Source organism: Pelmatolapia mariae, linkage group LG12 (assembly GCF_036321145.2).
Source record: "Pelmatolapia mariae isolate MD_Pm_ZW linkage group LG12, Pm_UMD_F_2, whole genome shotgun sequence".
Lineage (NCBI taxonomy): Eukaryota > Metazoa > Chordata > Actinopteri > Cichliformes > Cichlidae > Pelmatolapia > Pelmatolapia mariae.
The window spans coordinates 31,810,615-31,832,799 of record NC_086237.1 but is presented as its reverse complement, the minus strand read 5'-3'; the positions used below and the strand labels follow the sequence as shown (position 1 = coordinate 31,832,799).

At 38.5% G+C, this 22,185-nt stretch overlaps 1 protein-coding gene across 2 annotated transcripts in view; it reads left to right on the top strand.

Moving 5' to 3' along the window:
- Positions 1–22,185, top strand: part of LOC134639538 (ADP-ribosylation factor-like protein 15) — a 98,498-nt gene that overhangs the window by 46,240 nt on the left and 30,073 nt on the right. For both annotated transcript variants that reach the window (XM_063490805.1, XM_063490803.1), the window contains exon 4: positions 10,879–11,087. In XM_063490805.1, coding sequence (XP_063346875.1) covers positions 10,879–11,087 — 209 coding nt within the window. The remainder of the gene's footprint in view (positions 1–10,878; positions 11,088–22,185) is intronic.

Here is a 22,185-nt window from a genome sequence, read left to right as displayed (position 1 = left end):
CCCCAAATAATTTAATGTTGCACTCAGTAGCACCCACTTGGAAAAGCTGTGGAGTAAACAAAACTGATTTGCATTGTTCAAAATATTTTGTAGACACATTTCTGCTAAGGACAGACACACTTCAGTTTCAAGTGAATGTCATGCAGGCTATAGCAGTGGGATAGATATGAATCACTGTTAACTTCCTTCACATACAATGAATGATTCAGCATATCATATTAGTAAAATGATATTCATGTCATAACATTATATACATACGAATATGCACACATGCTGTCATTTCTGGAGTTTAAAACAAAGTATTTATGTCAGTGTCACTGGTATGTCTCAGCTGAGAGGACTACTGTCCTATGTGAGATGTAGATGTCATTGATCATTTTTCAACATGAAGCCTTACTGGTGTAAAGGGGCACCATTTACCTAAACCTGTGATTTACCCCCAAAACCTGAAGTAGTTTAATCCCCTAAACCTGTCCCAGTAGTTCTTGGCCAACCCACTCTCCACAGAAGAATGGACTAACTAGGACACAAGTGAGATGAGAAGAGCAAGACAGATTAACATGACAGAAAATTTAACAGCCAAATTTAGCTACCAAGCACATCTCTGAACAAAAACACTACATAGTCGTTACTACTGACCATATGCGGTTCTCATTCCTATCAAATATCCCCACCGTGTGTGTAAATTTACCCTGAAAAGAAGCTTTTGCTTTGTGTGGGGAAAAAATCCAACCACAGTGAAGTAATTTGCATTGCGTTTAAAGCGGATGATGGAAGGCGCAGACTGTTCTGGTTTTGGAGTTCTGAAGTCTGGAGTGTAACCGATCTGCATTTGAAGCCTTATTCAAGGATATTACCTTCCTTCATGTTCATTGTGGTTAAATGGTGGATCAGAAAGAACTCATTCGTATCCTCAGGGTGCTCTGGGAAAGCCAACTTTTGATGTTGAAATTTCTGAAATATTGAACATTTTCAGTATTTCAGAACCCGTAGATCAGAAACAAGCAAGATCATCTAAATATTTTTGTTCATATTAGTGCAGGAAACTGTTTGTGTAAGAGGGGTGGGTAGTGTCATATAAACATCAGTGGCTTGGTGATTGATTATTACACTTTGAACCACTCACATTACTTTTCCATAACCGTAAACAGCTGTGTCAGTTACAGTGGCACATGATGAAAATGGCTCAGCCATCGAAGACCAGGGTTACACACCTAAAAAGGAAAAGTTCTGCCAAAATATTACATATAATAACACCAGTCAAATGATTGCTTATAGTAACATCTGCCAAATTTTTGCATACAGTAACACAGTCATTTAGGATATTTTGTGAAGCTGCATTTCTATAAACAATTGCTGTTAATTGTGTGCATAAATGAAAGGGATTAATGTGTGGGCTGACAGATGTACTGACAGTGGAAGTGTTTTTTACTCCTCACTCCAGTTCCAGCCAGGTCATTCCTTAGTGAAGTAAGCAAACTTTATTACAACAGCTTTGCTCAACAGTCCCAGCAGGCTCGCTCGTCACTCTGTTGTAGCCGTTTTCCTCAGTCTCTGGCACTAGCATAACTTCAAAGAGGATTGCTTTCCGGGATTTATTTTTCAAAAGTTTAAGACCTAATACTGAGTTTTTGTTTAAGGTGAAAGCTGCCAGAAAACTTAAACCAAGTAGCAAAACTGTTTAATAAGTTATTGCTAAACCTGACAGTAAATCTGAGACCAAAACAAAAAGATCAAGCCCTCACAGTAGTCTTATTTACACCAAAGGAAGTATAGGGTGGCAGGGTTTCAACTGTTGAAATGTATTGTTGAAATATAGAGCACGGCATGCTGTTTGAATTTGTGAAAGAATTCATAAACACAGGCTATTGAATGCAACAGAAAGAGTCTGAATTCAAGCTGCTTTTAATTTTTGCTGCGTATTGACTGCTTGACGTTTTGCTGGCGTTTGCATCCAAGTTTTGTTCATTAATTAAAAGTCAAACACAAAATCAGAACATGTTGTTACATGTTTGTACAAATGGCAAATGTCTGCTTTTCCCATTTTCTCCTCTAACGGGGATTGTAACTCAGACAGAATCTTAATTTTGCCGTGTGTTTTCGTTTTTTTGCTTCAGATGGTGTCCGTAAAGCGTAACCACTTAATACTTCAAAATAAACTGAAAAAGTGCACTACTTTCTGTCACATTGAAACTAGGGTTTTACAATATTTTGTAAAGCAAGGAAAGTTAATTGTTTAAGCAAGGTAGAGATGACTACGGAAGGAACAAATGTGCATTTTTACCCTCCACTAATTACAGATTCTTTTTCTTTCTTGATGATGAACTAACTGTAATTCTATGGTCTTTGAATTATTAAAACTAGTCAAAATGCCCTTTTTAGAATATCTTCAAACCCAAACTGGCAACTTAAAATAGCCTTGTTTTTCACCACAAGCAGAACATTAAGTATCACTTGTGAAAAGCTAGAGAAATATTTGCAGAAATATGACAGAAAATAGGTTGATTGATTTAAAAAAAAACGTTATTTATTTATAGATGATTAACTAAACAGCTGACCTTTTCAGGTCTAAAAGTTCTGACATTTCAATAAATTCAAAAGCCTAGAACCTATATCAACGTTCATTGTCAATAACTTTGGAGAAAGAATGTGAAAATGTTTTATGGGTGTGGAGAGTTGGCTGCATTAGTAATGCATGATAACTTCATAAGCGTTTCACATAAGTGTCCTGTTGCAGTTGGCTGTGCATGTGCAATGAATCATCAAATGCATGCAAAACACAGCAAGTGTTCATACAATATAAGTAAGATTCAGATTCAAGGTCTTTGGGGCATGAATTTAAGATTCATGGGTCGCAGACCTCAAACCATGCATACTTTCATATGTTTTATTATTTTATGCAGTACATGGAATGTGTTAGTACTTTCCTTCCTTTTTGCTTTAGCCTCACGTGCTGCAAAAATGTGCACTCGCCAAACAAAAAAATATAACGAATCAGATGTGTTATCTAGCCGTTTAATTTCTGAGAAGTGACTCTGATGTCAGACTCATAATAAAGCTGTTTCGCTAGTGTAATTTATTTTATTTATTTATTTATTTTTTTAAATTCTGAAATCGGAATGCTTGAGGTGTTTAAGGAACATCTGTAATTTTAGCTGCACTCCCCACTACTACCAGAAAATTCCCAACATGTGTGAAATTGCAACCAAATTTGGGCAGACTAAAAATAAATGCAGTGGTCTCCCCAGCAACTCAATTCCTGTCTGTCAAATCAAGTGACTAATACAAGGTCAGTTTCCATTTCATTATTTAGAAATGAATGTCTTGGCTAGCATTTGTTTTTGTCCCCAGGCCCACTTCAGGTGTTTTGCATTTATTACACACAACTACATGCACGCCATTCACTAAATGCATCCTTATGACTATTCTCTTTTAAAAATCTAAATGTTATGTGCTTGTTTCTGTCTGTTATGCTTTCATAACAACCAATTGGCTTCATATGAGGTGTTCAGGGAACACTGGTAAATTGGAGTGTCTGCCAGGTAGGGCTGTTCGATATAACGATATATATCGGATGACGATATAAAAACGTCTATCGTTTCATTTTACGCTATCGTTTGTTTCGTGGTGTCGCAAAATAAACGGCAGTATTTTTTCATCGTTTTGATGGTCACAGTCAGTAGCGGGTTTTGGATACGGGCGACACGGGTGGTTGCCCGGGGTGGCATCGTGGTGGGGGGCGGCATCACGGGCATCGGCAAAAAAAAAAAAAAATTGCTCATACTCATGCTGCCCCGACATCATGCCAGCGCATATTGGGAATGGCATAGGCACCGATCGGTTTTCTATCGCCCATTTGCTGGGAGTAAGGGCGCCCTCCGTTTGCGAGGTGCGCCTGCTGCTTGCGGCAAAGGGAGGAGAGGAAGGGGGCTGCGGGGGATTCTCTGGCTGGCTGGAGCAGCATCTAATAACCAACTCGCAAAATAAAACAAAATAAAAACAAACCAACAAACACGAAAACAGCAGACATTATGATACAGACTTGTAATTTGCACCGATGTTTTTTCAAAATTCTATACGGGAAAACTGAGCGCGAGAGCCCTCGATGCGCCTGCTCGCTGCTGAAGTCAAAGTAAACTTTATTGTCATCTCCGCTACATACAGTCCAGTATATAGAGAGACGAGGCGACGAGGCTCCAGTTACAGCAGTGCAAATAAACAAACAATAAATATTTAAGAGTAAAAAAAATAAATATGCACTTTAGGACTAGGGGTAAGGGATCAATAACAATTTAAATGTATATTTTATATTTTGTTGATTTAAAGTCTCACACACAACCCGTTTTTAAAGTTTTAAAAAAAGAGAAAAGAAGAGGAGGAGTGTAGCGACTTCCACAGTCGCTAGAGGCCGGGGGATTGAGCCTGCCTATTTGCCTGACGCGCTGTCAACTTTACGCAATAATGCGAGAGGTGGAATTGCTTGCTTGTTTATTAGAGTGCTTGAAAAGTTTACAGAGCAATGTGATCGGCTCGCGATTCAAACTCTTAAAACATCACAGCTCTAATGCAACAAGGGGAAACTCGTTGTGCTGCGGTCAACAAAACCTACGGCTACCCAGCCCTCCTCTCTGTCAAAATCAAACCAGTGAAAGACAGACTGACAACGCCCTCTTAATGTCACCGCTAGCACCCACGTGACTCCCGTTACACATCACCATAGCAACCAAACAAATGAAAACCCAGTGATCATTAAAATGAACAAACTGAACAGAGGGAGTGTTCGCCCAGGGCGACAAACAGGCTAGGACCGCCACTGGTCACCGTAGTGGCTATATTAATTTCTTAAAGTTCTCTCTTTCTCTTATATTTAATATAACCACACTACCGACCGACAAGCGCCTGTTTTTATGTGTTGTCGTTAACAACAATGACGTGTCCGCTTGTTTATTTTCTATATAAACCTTTCACAATAAAGCTCAAGATCCTGTTGAGACCTTTCAAAATAAACTGAATCACGTGAAAGAGGATGCAGAGTATTTACGGATGAGAAGCAAAAAATAGCCGTCAGGTGCTAAAAAATAAACCTTAGACTCAAATGTTAGAACAGGCTTTTCCCCGCAGCACGGTGTGTAATAAATACTCACAAAGAAAACGACGGCCATTACAACTTATGTCTAAAAATGTATAGTTTCATGCATCGGTTAAAACACTCGACTCCAGGTACATGACGCCCAGCTGGAAACACTTCACGCAAGTCGAGCTGCCCGAGATTCACAGAATTTACAGAAAATGTTAAATTTTTGTGATTTATATCGTTATCGGGACGATAGATGTCTTATATCGGGATATGAGATTTTGGTCATATCGCACAGCCCTACTGCCAGGTGATTAGCGTTTATGATTTGTAAATTATACAACAGAAAATTGCAGACATTACACTTTCCCCTGTGCATTGCATATCTATTTGCATGAACATTGGTCACACACGGATGTTTGGGCACAACAGCTTGGATCATTTGCAAATGTAATTCTACTGCTATCAGCAAGTGTGCAATCAGCTCTTCCTGAAAGGGAACATTTGAATGAATAAGAGCTGAACCAACAGATAAAAGTGTGAGGGCAAGTAGAAAGGATGTTGAACATTCATAGAAATGCAAATTGTAACTTAAATTAGAAGTAAATGGGAGGCATTCAAGGGAACACAAATAAAATCGAAAAAGGAAAAAGTGATAGTATTCAGCTGTGAATTCTTCTTCTGTAGCACCCAACAAAGCATACCATAAGATTTGACAGCACTATGTGAGATTCTTTCAACAAGCTGATTAAAAAGACTCAGTTCAGATGTATTGTTTGTCCATGTAATTTGTCATGTTCAGGCAGGGAATCTGTCATATTGGAGGCAGGCATTTTAATGTTACTTTTGTCAGGTTTTACACATTGAATAAGTGAGGCAACAAGCAGTCCAGTTCATGAGTCAAGACTTGACAAGTTCACTAGGAGCCATGACTGTTACTGACATGCTATTTTTAACTTCTCGTGATACAACTTCCAGCCTGTTATGTATGCTTGCAGTCTAAAACTATAAAATGTGTTTTTAAATTATTATTCTACGTTCTTTTTGGTGGATATAAATAAAAGTGATACATGAAAGTTGTCAAAAACAGAGAGGAAAAACAAGCAAAGAGATGAGGTCTGGCGCACCGATGGTGCACTTTTAAAAAAATTAATCATATGAGTAACTTCCTCCAAGAATCATGACATCATGTTTGCAAATCCTGCTTGCAGACCAATAGGTGGCAGAAGCTGCCAACAAGATCCGACGAGACATGACAGACATTCCACCATTTCCAGGCAAAGTTGAGAGAAGCTTCCTAGTCAATCTCTCAAGTGCCACTTTGTCTGATAGCTTTCCACTCTAGTGAGAGGTGTGAGTAGAAAGAGTGGGGGAGGAAGGAAGGAAAGAAGAGAAGGAGAGCATGAGAAAAAGGAGGTAAATGTCACTGACAGCAATTCGTGATTTTTAAACATTTGCCAGCCTCACAGTTCGTCACTTCTTGGCAATTAACTTACTATGAGCAACTATAACAAAATAACAATTCACAAGATTGCAAAGGAAGGAACCTCACCAGATGGAGAGGGATAATTTTAACCAGAGAAAGTACATCTTCTACAAGCAAGTGAACATACTTATGTGTATAGTGTACACAGTGACAACAACTTTATTGAGCGTGTAAAACAGACATTTAGCACCTGTCAATAGAAAACATGTGGAAAGGGCAGTAATCATTTGAGTGAATACATTTAAAAGTGTGAAACCAGACAACAGCTATTCTTTTTATAATGTAATGTGCAATAAAGTGTTGGTGGAACTTCAGCTTTTTATAGATTTCATATAAGAAAGGGATTTGTTTAGGAAAAACAACAACCCTTATGTGCATTTTGAATTTGTAAAACTAAACTTTTTGTTTCAAAATTTTGTTGGAAATGTGTACTTTCCTCCTCATACTTTCCTCGTGAGGATCAGCAGCTGTTCTCAGTTTGGATTCAATGAGTTAAAATGAATTATCCTTATTTCATAAGACAAGACTCCTAATGCTGAAGGACCAAGAAATGAAAGAATATTGCCAAGATATCACGGTTATTGGTTACTCCTTACTGACTTTAAGAAAAGTGTTGTCAGAGTAAAAAATGATGCACATGGAATGGCATTCATACAGTGTTTTTTTTAGTCTTTTGATAGCCACATTTCCTGGCCACATGTAACCATACATTCATACAATGCTTTGTTCTGTGCCTTTAGGCACATTATTTGCCTCTCATCTATGCTCAATTTAGAATCACAGTTTAACCTAACATGCATGTTTTTTTTTTTGCTGTGAGGCAATAGTGGCAACTACTGCAACACCGTCCCACCCATGGTGAGATTTGCCATAAATAACACCAATTAGACTTGCTGTAATTACAAAGGTACATTCAAATAGTGTAGATGGGTTTGCAAAAGAGAGGCTTAGAGATTTGACCAGACTTTGTGTTGCAGCTCTTAATACATAACAGGTTGATTCTTGTTTGTGTGGTGGACACTGCTGTTTGAGATTATTTTTGGCAGGGGTTTGTTCAGTGAAGATTGTAAACCAACCTTTTTTTCCCTAAAGTAGCCCATCAGAAAAAGTCCCAGGCAATAAACAGACAGAAGTTATTAGCTGAAAATGAATATTTAAATCATTATAAATAGGGATGGGTATTGATAAGATTTTCACGATTCCGATTCCATTTTCGATTCTGTTTAACGATTTGATTCTTTATCGATTCTCTTATCGATTCTTTTTTTTAAAAAAAAGGAGAACACTAAGGTCGATTAGCTTAGAACTTTGTTTTATATCTTCTCTTTGAACAAGATAGAAATTTAGGAGTAACATGGCCTTACAAACCCAACAGTGAGATCTTAAGAGATCCACAGCCTACGGCTCTTCAATGGGGTGTCACAGGGTCCCCGGGGAAAAAATTGTAAATGTAAAATAATAAAATAAATATTCTTCTGTAGCAATAACAAAGTATAACATAAATTATTCTGTAGCAATTACACAAGAATATCCAGTAATCTCCCTGCCTACAATTAAACACATTCACTTACCGAAAATCGGGGGCATCTGGTGTGGCAAATGCCTTTTACCACAAACTTAGTCACTGCTCGGTGACATTCTGACCTGAAAGGAGACGCTACCGGTAGACTGCAGCGAAAACTGCCAGCATCTGAGCCAGCCAGACTCTGTCTCTCTCATCATGGTCACCTAAATGCACAGTAATGGCAGGTTTTGTAATAAGGCAGATCGCGCTAACATAATATGCACTGTTAGTTGATTATTTACCTGCCGCATTAACGGGAGAGGACGTGCAAACGTTACCGCTGCTGCTGGGTTGAGATTCACGAGTCCGGAGCGGAATTAAAAAGACGACATTCATTTAAGGTCATCGCGTGTTCTGTGAGCAAATGCTTTTGCATATTCGTAGTGTTTCCTCCCTTAAATGAAATATCTACTTTGCAAGTATTGCAAGTTGCCCTGTTGTCATCCGTTCTCGTAAAGTATGACCAAACTTTTTAGCGTTTGAGCCGCCATGTTTCCTGCCAGGTAAATGACGCTCCGCAACGCGGTGACGTCATTTGGGGCGACTGGAATCGATAAGGGAACCGTTTGCAAAAATGCCAAACAATTCCAAGGAATTGAAACAGTGGGAACCGGTTCTCAACAAGAACCGGTTTTCGATACCCATCCCTAATTATAAATGATTACATGTCTAAAAAGACACTCCCATAGATACAATCATATAACACCTATACTCAGACTTTCCATTTATACAGTTTGCGTTAAAGATGAAAAAAATTGTATGCTACTCCCTTTGTTTTTAATTCACCAGTTCTTATTGGTGAAAGTGCAAGTTTGCCAAGTTTGCCTTGAAGAAGTGGTGTAGGTAAGATGATCCAAGAATCAGGGAGAACCTGCCACAGTTGTCTGGTGGATTTAGGTGGTCTCAATTGCTGCTGTCTCTTCTTATAATACCAGATTGACTCAATGATGTTGAGAACAGGACTCTGTTGTGGCCATGCCATCTGTTGCAGGACTCGCTTGTCCTTCTTGTTATTGAAGATGGTTCTCTAACTGATCAGCATGTTGATGATGGTACTTTGTGGCAGTGATTAGGAATTATTTTTCATAGCGGACGTCCAACAGTTAGTGCTGTAATTAAGGACATTAACCATTTATTTAACATGTTCATTTAAAAGTAAGCAGAGATGACAAATGACCTTTAAACTATTTCCGGGGGGGAAGTTAATTTTCCCAATGGGAAACTGGGGCTGTTGTGCAGGGTTACACCAGTAAGCTGAACTCAGTTCTGCTCAGTGTTAATTTATTAATATTGATTTAATTTTACAAACTACTATCACCGTAGATATTAGAATTAGTCAATGAAAATGTGAAAAAGACAAAATAAAAGTACCAGCATTTTATCGCTGTTTAATGAGTATGTGCAGTTTCTACTAAATTTCAGACTTAACTTTGGACAGCCATTGCTTGAAACACCTGCCAGTTTGTCCCATTTTGAGCCCCAGAATGTCCAGGTGCAGAGTTACCTCTGTGAACAAATCACTTCCTTTTGTTGTCCCGAATCACAAAGCTGGTCTTGACTGCACTATCCCTGGATGGGGCTTTTCCTTGTTGGTTTTGCAACGTTGCTAGCAAATGATCAGATGTCAGTTCCTGTTCTGCATCAATAATTTATTTTTTTTTACATTTTTCTCAGTGTTTAGTCTCCTAATGACATTTTAAACTGCAATGTTTAAAAACAGCAATCTGCCCTCTACCAAGTAAGCACCCAGCTTTAACTCAGACTTCAGTAAATAAATATTTAGAAGTCCAGGTCTTGTGGAAAAACTCTACGTTCTTCATCAATTTTTCTTTTTTTAATGTGAGCTGATGTCTTTCAGAGCTAGTATAACTTGCATCTGTGAAACATCTGATCCAATGCATTTACAGTGAAGCTGCAGTCACTTGCACACGCATATATGTAAATTAAAAAAAAAATAGCATTGACCTCCAAAATAAAGCAACAAAGCTGTATTGTGATATCCAAAACATAGGAAAATCATTAAGCCATTCACTGATGAGGATTTTATCAAAGTGTGTGGTGGCTGAAATGGGACAAACTGGGTGACGTATACTTATTTATGTTTGCATCCTAGTTTCCTATTGATCTCACATGGGCCGGTCAGGGACAGTCAAAGAGCCGGATGTGACCTGAGGGCCATACAATGCTCTGCACTATATGGACAAATGTAATGGGCCACACCTCTCTGTCTGTTTTCAATCCCTTTGCCTCAGGTGTAATAAATCTAGCACCTAACCATGCAGTAGGCCTTTAGAGACATCTGTGGAGGAATGGGTCATTCTAAAGAGGTCAATGAATTTGAGCATGATACTGTAATAGGATACTATGGTTGAAACACTAAGGTTACATTAAAAAGTAAAAAATAATAGATTTTTTGTGTGTGTTTATTTTTTTTATTAACTAATTATTAATGTCTTTTCTCGCAAGTCTTTTTTTAAAATTTGTTTTTACAACTGCAACCCTTGCTGTGAGTGAAAATTAGAATGGAAGCAGAGGAAGGTGACGGTCATGTCTGACTCGTGTTGTCAGCATTCTCTTTGGTTGTTTTGGTTTTACACCAAACAGATTCCTTAATCCATAATTTATATATTTGAGTGTTATGTATATTTTGTTTTCATTAAAGTTAATTTACAAACACAACAATTACAAGTGTCATACTTTCTAATATAGAGCTCTAACAGTGGCTACATTTAATAGCATCACATCCCTCCACAGGAGCTGACAACATCAAGAAGTATTGGAGTCGTTACTACCAAGGATCACAGGGTGTAGTCTTCGTACTGGATAGCGCATCATCAGATGAGGACCTGGAGGCGGCACGTAATGAGCTCCACTCGGCTCTGCAGCACCCACAGCTCTGCACACTACCTTTCCTCATCCTTGCAAATCATCAGGACAAGCCTGCTGCAAGAACGCCGAACCAGGTAAGTTAGTTTGTTGTCAGTGCTGCTGCTAATGTTTCCATCTGATGTTTCTCTCAAAGTTCAGTTTGTCTTGCAGATGTAAACACTGCCCCTTACACATCTGGGTTAGTAAAGACATCATTTTGCATAATTCATTGCACACACTCATATAAATATACACATACACGTGGATGACCCTTTTCATTTTACACTGAAATAACTTGTTGTATACAATAGGCCCATTAGGGCTGTCACACAGTTTACAGTGGACAACATAATGACTTTTGGAATGTTAACATATTGCCAGATATTGAAAATTGTGAAACTTAAGGATGAAATTTCTGTATTTTTCATGGTAGTGGAGTTCTGGCTTTTGTGTGTCGATGGACTTGTTGTTTTTTTTGTTTTGTTTCCAAAGGCAGTTTGGTCCCCAGCAAAGGGATAAACTCGGATTATTAAAGACCTCTTTAGATTAGTTTTGTAGTAGAAAAGTCCACCAGACCTGTGTCTTTTCCATATTTTTTTTTTTGTCTCTTTCACATTTTTGTTGCTGAATAACTTGGGTGGGGAGAGAGAATTTAAGGAGATACGATAAACTAGCATCTCTATAAATGCATATATACATCATGCTCTAATTTAAAAATCAGTTCAGCAGTCAGAAATATCCATCTGTTAATTTAATTTCAAAGCATGCCCAAGTCCAAACATGAAGGTGTTGGTTATATATGTTGCCGTGAAATGATCCTATAGCAAGGCATTCTAACTGTGTCACCTATCTCATATAACAAAATTTAGCATAACATAACATAATTAGCATTATATAATTTCCCCTAGGGATCAATAAAGTATTCTGATTCTGATTCTAAAGATCTTAATGTAATCTATCACAACAACCTGTGTGACACCCTCACCTTGGGACAAAGTTGATGACTGCTTGTGTGTTGGGTATAAAGGACAAAAAAGTCAAAAAAATTCAATTCAATTCTAAGAGACTCTAAGAAGTCTCTTAGAGTAGGATGTTATATCTAGCATTTCTTATGCAGTGCTCACTATATACGTTTTAAAATTGTGGACACTCGCTCTCAAAATCGCAAACACACACAGAAATATATACACACATACATCATGTTTAGGGTCCTTTTTGATGTTTCTAAATGATAACAAAGACGAATAGTTAGAGAGAGCACCATCTGCATTTCCTACCCTGGACCACCAATGTTGCTACTTCAGGGATGTGAAATCCACTGTGGGAAATGAAAAAGGGATAAGCTGTGAGACTGATTCTGTTGTGACATAAAGTAATTGTAACTAAAGCAAAGATGTTACTCTGCTGGGCTTCAGAAAAATATTGCATTTAGGTGTGCGAGCAGTTAATTTGAGAAGCAAACCATAGTCTTTGGTGCCACAATAATAACTTTTGTGTCGTGCTGCAAGCACCTCTGACCTAGGTTTATTATATATTACTTGCATTCGTATTTAGTGGAGCAACTGGTTTAACTCTTCCAAATATAATCACACTTTGTTCATAGACAATGTTAGAACATGATCGGAACTATACCCTGTCTCTAATTAGATATAGTGTTTAAAAGGGCTATGAATAGACGTCACAAATACAATCAGTACTCGATATCATGACGCAGGAATCGAACACCAAACGCCAGCGGTTCAATTTTAGCCACACTTGTGAGTCAAAGTGCATGAAACAGGAGTGCAATTTTACAGTGCAGCTAGCGGGTGTTGATCGCACTCTGAGCAGCAGAAATGAATAAAAGAATCAGCTGCAGCAACGCACAGAGCAAACATTTAGTGTTCTGCAATGGAATGCAGAAAAAAAGCTATGCACACAGACGTGCTACATGTCAGGCAACCAATGAAAAGCTTGAGACTCGGTACAGATTTTTATTTTTTTATTTTTTTTTTAATTGCACTCTGGAGCCCAGCACCACCAGAATCAGTTTTGACTTAATGTAACTAATTAGTATGGATTGGATGCACTTGAGCATGAGCCACAATAGTCACGGAAACCCACTCATCTTATTGATCATTTAAGTGGCAACTGCTTGTTTTGACCTCGACAACACTGGTCCCTTTGTTGGCCCTCAAATCATAGCAGATTAATTAATCTGCCTGTGGCCTGCCCATATTCTCTGAGCGGTCTTGGCGTGATGTCCTTATCAGTCAGTCATCAGTTTCTGATTTGGCTGAACTGTTTGCAAACACTGATGACACGTGAGACTGACTTATGGGGATGGAGGGGTTAGATAAAAGTTGCCTAAAGGCCTTTTTTGCACCCTGTTGAAAGGCCCAGTTTAGTTCATCGTGAAAGACTTGCATAAAACTAGTTGTTCAGGATTGATGCAGTTGTTTTGATACTATGTCTACTATCAGCTGAATGTCACTGGGAATTTGAACGTTTTCCATGTTGCTGTTCTATGTGTGTTTGTCATAGTATTTCTGACTTAGTTATGCATGCACTTGAATTGATTACAGATCATAAGAAACTCCAGTTGTAATTTTATTTAAATTTCTATTTACTTTACCTTCTATGCTCTTGTATATATACATCCTGTCTAGCACATATGACAAATTAGTGATTAACATAAAGCACTGGAATCTGCTGTGAGTGATAACAGGTATTATTTAATTGAATTACTCTTATGGTTTATTAATATACTTTGACAGGATTTTTCACAGCGGTTAATCCAGTTTAGATACCAAAGAAATGATATTTTATGTCCATATTTGTATTCGTTGTAATCTGTTTGTGTGTTTGTATTTCTATGGTCATTATGAGTGTTACCGTCCCTGTGTGCACATATCTGACTCATGCCTTGTCACTGAAGGAGCTTAATGTTCAGTGACTCATAAATAATCTTTGCATAAGACAACACAAAATTTTAGACCAACTGTTAAAGAACCTTTTGTTTCTTTGTCTCTGTGTTATATATAGAGCTAAATATCTTTGATACTGTAATGGAAAAGTTGTGGAAATAGAACGGCTGAGAGGAAAACTTCTCTATACGTTAACTAAACATTTGTTCAGCATCCACAGGGGTCTCTTCCTGGAGTTTGTTTCCATTTCTGCCAAGGTTCCCATGATATTGGTTCTAGTTGGAGACATAAGATAAATTATGTGTGTTTATTTATTCAGCATTTTGATGCAAGAGGAGAATATGTATTGAATCTGAAGGATGAACCATGGTCCAGTTCTGATGCTTATGTGTCTGTCACAGGTGCCTCAGGCAGTGGACAGCCCAGACGTACACAGCAAGATGATGCATGCGTGTTCTGACAACTTCCTGTCATAGCCAACACTGAGATTTTCAGAAAATTGGGCTGTCTCACCTCTTATGTCTAATGAAGTCACATGGGCCAGCTGTTGTGCCCCGTGCCAGTCAGTGAGCCTTTGGCGCCCATGACGCCACGCATATTCAATTTAAAGGGGTAGTGTGTCTAGATACTAATGTGTATAATTAGGATGATTAATAAACACACACACCAGCCACTTTATGAAGTACACCATAGTAAAGTGCTTGCTGGACGTCTTTTTGCCTTCAGAAATGCCTTAAGTCTTCATGGCACCAATTTTTGACAAGATCATGGAAACATTCCTCTGAGATTTTTCATCCATATTGCTATGGTGGCTTTACACAGTTGTCAGCTGCATAATCATGATGCAGATCCCCTGTTTCATTCCACCACAGCCAAAAGGTGCACTACTGGTGACTGGAGGTCATGTGAACAGAGTGAATTCAAAGTCATGTTCAGGACATTAGTTTTAGATGATCAAAGCGTTATGACATGGTATATAGAGGCAGCAGTGATGAAGATGAGTAGACTGTGGTCATAAAGGGATGGACATGGTAAGGTATCTGCTTCAAGGTTTGAACTGTTGTGTATTCAGAGATGCTCTTCTACATAGCTTGGTTGCAACAAGGAATTTTTCTTCTCTTCCTATCAGCTCGAAGCTATCTGAGCATTTTCTTCTGACATCTGACATCAGCAAGGCATTTTCTCCTAAAGAACTTCTGCTCACTGATTATTTTTTCTCTGTAAATGCTAGCAGTTGCATGGGAAAATCCCAGTAGATCAGCAGTTTCTGAAATACTCAGACCAGTCCGTCTGACACCAACAACCACACCATATTAAAAGTCACTTATATCACTTTTCTTTTGCATTCTGATGGCCTGGTTCAACGTTAGCAAGTTATCTTCCTGCTTAAATACATTGAGCTGCTGCCATGTCAGTGTTTGTTAGGTACACCTGTTTAATTGGCAGTCATTAACATCTAATCAAATTGGCCTCTGAGTGAATATTTCATAATTTTACAGCTTTTCTGGAAGCCTGCTGAAAAAGCAGTATCATGTATCTGTCATTGCAGGGCTGTGATCTAGATTGCAATATTGGATTATGGCCACAGATGAATAGAATTAAGTAATGCTGCAAATTTTTACTGGAACTTGTAAATGTGCTGTTGCAGACCCCTTACTCCTCCAGCAGGTTTTCATCTGAACTCTACAAACCTCCAAAGACAGCAGCTGCATTGCAGGTTCTTGCTTCTTGTGAATGTTTGACAAGCACCACCCATGAAACAGTCCCAAATTTAGTTGGTCTGAATTCTATTGGCAGCTTTTCTGGCGATGACACTATACACAAATTACGTCTCCTTGTTGACCTTTTTCTCACAGCAACCACACTGTTGACAGAACAAGGATCATTTCCTTAACACACACATGCTTGCATTTGTTAGTGCTGTTTTCTGGGGCACTCTTTGTTTATGGTGTCACATCAGTGACTTAGGGTGTTTCTGACACTGTAAGAGCAAGGGGTGAGAGTAGGTGGCAATGGGGTAATATAGCTTAGCCAGCCTGTTAAGGCCTGACTGAAGCCCTCTGTGCTGGAGCAAGTGTTTTTGGGAGCAGGGTGGGTCTGGTGGAGGTAGAAGGAAACATGGGATAAAATTCCTTGTTGACATCAATCTCCTGCCATTGGGGGGCCCAAGGAAGCTAGGGAGGTGTAGAGGGGAGGTCACCCTGTTGATATAACACCTCAACAAAGCAGGTCTGTTTGGATGGCAGGCCGTAATGGAATGCATCCATGAGGTGCTGTTGTTTTAGAAAATGCTATCAGTGTCGTGGATGTTGGTGTTTTATAGTTGTAGTCTGAGGAAAAGACAGAAGTAGAAATAAAACTGATGATACAGCATATGAAGAGTGGGAAAACCAGTGGAGGTCTGGACTGAGTCATGATGCCTGGTGTGGGAACTAACACAAAAAATACGGTAAACAGAGGAAGAAGGAACAGGCTGCAATATCTGACTTTGGGAGCCATTAGAAAGGCTCCCCTGCAGGATTGAAGACAGAGGCGTTGAAACATTGGGGTCAGCTTCCCTGGATGATTGAAAAGAGAAAGCCCACCCCACCCCATGCACATGCATGCATATGCACACGTACGCACACACTGTACTGTCTTTTATTTTCTTCCCCATTCTCGTTCTTTCTCTTTTTCACACTCTCATTCCCTCATTTACTCACTCCCTCACTTATACTCACACACTCAAGCTCAAGTGAATCCAGACCTGAAGAGTCCATTATGCTTTTCTTCATTTTGAGCATTTTGTAGTCTGGTATGAATTGCAGCACATCTGTTTTCAGTGTACCATGTGAAATCTCATGTTGCCTTTGCAGAGTTACACTGCACAGACAAGCATCATAACTGGACAAGTGGAGGGCATTTTAAAGAGGAAAAACAATTTTTGTTGGTCTGTTAATTATTAAATTGTTTCTTAAAAATGATTTCCCAGTCTGCTTTTCCTTCTAGAAGATTAAGACACGAAAGAGGACACAGATATTGACAGATTCCTCACCAAACATGCTAACAATCATTGATCATCAATTGGCCATGTTTTGACTAAAACAGGCTGGCAGACGCACACATACACAGAGACACCAGCGGGCACACAGACGCAGACAATGCATTATATGTGCCATGGTTTCTGCCTTCAGCTGATCCTAGCAGGAGTACATTTAACTAAATGAACAGTTTTTTTTTGCATCTACTGTTAACCAGTATGCTCCCCCACAAATTTTCCTTGTCCATACTTAAATGTATCCAAAAACGTTCACTTTCTTTGAAATATGTTGGTTTGTGACTCTGTGAATTCTTTATCTGAGTTACAAAATTTTAGAGTGGTTACTGTTTTAGCTTAAGCTAATGGGAAAGAGGGGAAATCCCACTTTTACATTTGGCATTTTGGACTTGTTTTTGTTTTTTGCATTCGTATTCTACGTTGTAACACATACTGCATATGTATAAATGAGAGACACGCTCATTTATAAATAAATAAAAAAAATTACACATCGTGAAATGCCATCTGATGAGTGGTCAAGTGAGACTTTGCATATGCATTGCACAGATTTTCACCTTTATTTATTTATTTTCAAGTCTGTTGAGGGATTCCAGCTATTAAAGAACTTAAAACTGAAAATCAAATTGAATCTCTACCAGTTCATCGCTCACAGTGTAAATCTGACTTTATGATGTGAAGCTTCTTAAAATTTTAGAAACTAAGGCCAATTTCTGTCCTCTCTTCTGAGATCTAGAGTGTCTAAATCTTATCAGTGTCACTGCAAAAGCACTAGGGACAGGAAGTTTAAAATCTCTGGCCCCTCTCTTATTTTATGCTCACTTACTTTACTTTTAATTTCTTGTCTATTCATACGTGGTTATACCAAAAATTTATTTGCAAGTCCTTTCAAAACTTTGTGGCGTCCTTTCTTTTACAATCCAAGTATGCTACAAAAATGTTGAACTTACTCCAGTATGTGAAAAGCTGTAACTCAGTGGGAGGCAAGTTTTCTGCAGGGAACATCTTCAGCAACCCCACAGCTGAGTGGGGTTCTTCGCAGCCAGTTTCTGTTCTCCTGTGGTCCCCAGGAATGTGGCTCACACAATGATAGAAACTCCACAACTAACATTTTTTTCTTCCCATGTAAAGAGGTTTGTGGAAAGTTCACTTTTAAAAAGCCCAGAATTGCATTTTGCTGTATTGCATTAGTTTATTTAAAACGTTTGCAATTCAAACTGTGTTTGAGAAAAATCCTTTTTTTTTTTTTTTTTTTTTTTTTGCCCTCATTTGTATTTTTTTTAGCTCATATTTGAGACTCTCACAAAATAGAAATGTTCTAATCACTGATTGGTGGAAGTTTCAGTGACAGCTATAGGTGAGGCCACCTCCTGAGATTAAGAGGGTGGCTGGGTCATGGTGTAGGGAAGTAATTGTTAGCCAGCCTTTTTGTCTTTATTATCAGGCTTTCTGAAATAAAGTGGGTGGAGTGGGGGGTATGGGGCCTGTCCCTGGCTCTCTGTTTGATCATTGATCTCCATGACCCCATTTGAAGGGTCTTAATCTCTCTGCTGACCTCCTGAAGGATTTTTTGAGGAAGGGTTTCAGGGGTGGATCTTGACTGGGAACTATCAAGAGAGTGGAGATGCTGTAGGGAAAATAGGGGGGTGGCGCTTTTTCCCTTGAGTGGAAAAAGTTTTACCAGCATAGTCAGTGATATCCAGATTTTTATAAAGGTAACACTTCTAATTATAATTATGTGCCCCAAAATGTCTTTATTTTCCCTATTTTCAGGTATTTGCTTGGCTATAAGAGATATTGTTTTATAAAACAAGTTAGTAATAGTTATCCATTATAACTCTAAAAATGATCTAAAGGCTCTAAATGCAGAGGGGGGGGGGGGGGGGGGGGGTTGTATAGCCATATGCATTATTATAGTTTTCTGACTTTCTTTTATCCAATTTGTCAACAATTCTTTGATTTAAGAGAAAAGAAGTTTTTTTTCCAAGTTGGTGAATGCTTTTACACCAATTTTATGTATTTAATATCCAGATAAAAGCCATGTAAAATGTATGAAAATTCAATTTAAATATACAGAAATTTTTGTTGGCCAGGTCATATTTATGCTCTCTGATGGCTGATGGATGTCACAAAGAAATCATGATTATCAGTTTTATTATTAATAGTTTATCTCTTTAGTCTGCAAATAAATCAGGTGTGACTATTGATAAAACGGGTAGAAACAGGAGGAAAATGAGGCAGGAGTATTCCTAGATGATAGCTGTGGGATTGCTCATTCTTTTTAATGGATTTAATGAAGTCATAAAGCACGATGACACAACATTAACAGACCACAGTTTAAACTGCTTTTGACTGACTGATCAGGATGAAAAACAACACATTCAGGCGCTGACGTGCATACATGTTACTATTTTTACACAATAACTTGTAACGGTTTGTGAAAAATTCATTGATTTATTGTTAAGCTTTTTTAAATCACAGATGCAGAAAATCACAGTGTTTGGTACATTTACTTTAAGAGAATAGATGAACTCATGAATATGTTTACAGACACTGTGGGAGGAATAATGATCAGATATTGTGTGCTTCTTAAAAAGACAGATGTATTTAGACAGTTATATCTGGCTTATAACCACACTAGAATGCACTAATTCTGTGAAAGTAGTGGATATGGTGCTTTATTTTTTAAAAACAATTTGGCTGGCCTCAGTTTGTTCTAGGCACTGAAAGTAAAAAGACATTTTGCCTTTTTATTGCCATACAGTAAACAACAGTACAGTGATGCTGTTTCAGCATCTTTGTCAGCTTAAATAAGCTTTAATGCAAAGTAAACCAAACAATCTAAACCTAATAAACCTAGTTTACTAGTAAACCTAGTAAACCTAACATGGGATAGATCTTCAAAGTAAAACGGTAATGGGAGAAATGGGATATGCCTTTATCTTTGTAACAAAATATTCAAATATGGATAAACTGAATGCCATTAATCTAAACCTTTTTGTCTTTATATTAAGCTAATGTTAGTTATTGGGGGATAGCACGCGACTGTTGCTGTGGTACAGTGCATTTTACTAAAACAGCCGTTAAGAGCAGGGTTTGTCTATTTCCAACACAGTTTGCTTAGCTTAACATCATCATCAGCCCTTTGTAGAAAAGTTAGATGACTTCTTGTGAACTGATATATTTATTAGTTCATGTAAAGCCTTCTGAACTATCAGGAAAGACATGAATTAACAGTGTCTCATGCCAAATAATTTTTGCAAAAACACCCAAGGTGTGAAGCAACTATTTCAGGTGGTCCATTTGATTTGATTACAGTGCATAAATCCCACAAAGTTGTTTTGAAACCAGTTTTGGACATAATGACATAATGAGAAAAGGTTGAAGTTTCAGCTTCCTCTCTTTGATTATTGTTTCGCTGACATAAATCACAGTTTTGCAATACAGTTTATTGAGGTCACTGTTTTTCCTTTCTTTGTAAAGCCTCCTTCCCAGTGCAATTAGCAGCTGATGATAAGGTGTTTTGGGCCGCTCTTTATTTAGAGGCTTTAATGTGGATAGCAAACATCTACTTTTATAGAGAAGGAGCAGCATGGCAGGAAGAGCAGGAGAAGAAGAGATGGGAATGTTTTCATTAGAGTGTCTTTGGTATTCAGGCCAGATAATTAAGTCCTTCTTTTAAGTTGTCTCTTCTTCAAGACCTCCAGATGCGTCTGAGTGTTGTCAGACAAGGTGTGTTGTAACACGCCCATCCTTGAGCAGCTGTGCGGATGTACTCATTTATGCATGCAAGCGTGCACCGGTGGAAATCAAACAGTTTTACATCAACAGTCCTTTTCACTGTAATCTCCTTCCTCATTGTGTTTCCCACACGCACACAAACACACACACACGCACACACTATGGTGTTATGTGGTCAATTCACTGCTCAGCCTCTGGAATGCAGCTGCACTCTGAATAAACCGCAAGTAGATACCCACACACGCAGACGCTGTGGTCTCACTCTCCTTTACTGTCCTCAGCTGGAAAGGTTTAAACCTAACTCACACAAAGAAGGAAACCATAAAGAGTGGAATTGATGTGAAGAGGAAAACCACAGTGCTGGGTGAATTGTGCTAAAGACAGACGGAACACTTCCTGGCTTCTTGTTTTGAAAGGAGATACTGATCTCAAGCAGTGTTACCTAAGATATTCAGTGTAGCCAAGCACAGAGTTTACACTGACTGGGCTGAGGAAAAGCGAGAGGACTAAGGAAACACAAAGCTGCAAATGAGAATGGCTCTGTGGCAGAACGTCAGTGCCCCAGACCTCCCCTTCTCCTTATCTCTCTGCCCATCGTCTGGGGCTTTTTTCCCTCCTCCTCCTTCTTCTTCTTTTTTTTTTTTTTTTAATCAGCACACCAATTGTAACCATCCCACAGTTTTTGCTTGTGGTTTTTATATAGCACAAAGTTGTAGGTATGCTGGAACCCTTTTCTATTTATGTATCTAATTTTAACCGAAACATTAACTTTTTCGCTTAGGTGACAAAAGAGATGTAGGATTTCTTTTAGCCCTCTTCTAATACAAGATTTTTAGGGCACCTGCCTTCTTGTCCTTTCTTGGCAGCTGTCTGGTTTGTGATTGTTATCCAATTGATCTTTTTTTTAATTTTATTTTTTTTACATTTTTATGTAGTATATCTAACTGGTGTGTGAGTTTATGACCACAAAGTGACTGAGGCAGCTGATTTTTTTTTTTTTTTTTTTTTTTTTCAGCAGCTATACTCCTGTTGAAGATTTAATCGCATTGATATGATTCGCTGCACTTTCCAAGCCTTTATGTTTTGATATCTACATTCCTTTATGGCACAACCACCTCCAGATGTCTTTCTATACTGTACCCATGTACCCATTTGTGTGTGTAAAAGCAGCGAAGCCTTGCATGGGTTGGAATTCCCCCCCATAAAGCCACTTTATTTGCAAATGTTTTTCATCTCCACAGAGGACTTGAGATATGGGAGTCCCTCAGCTGAGCATTCTGGATAAAACATTAAGAGAACTAGGCCTCACAAACAAAATCTCTGCCTGTCTTAAAAGGCAAATGACAGCTAAGGATATATGACTGTCCAGTTTGATAAAAACCAAGAGTAAAACTTAACAAGTCCATTGCACAACCAGTGCCTCCTCAGGACTGTTATTGTACCTTGCTGTGCAGTAATATGGTGAATGTACTAAAAGCAGTGCTTTGGGGTTTTGTTTTGTTTTTTACTGAA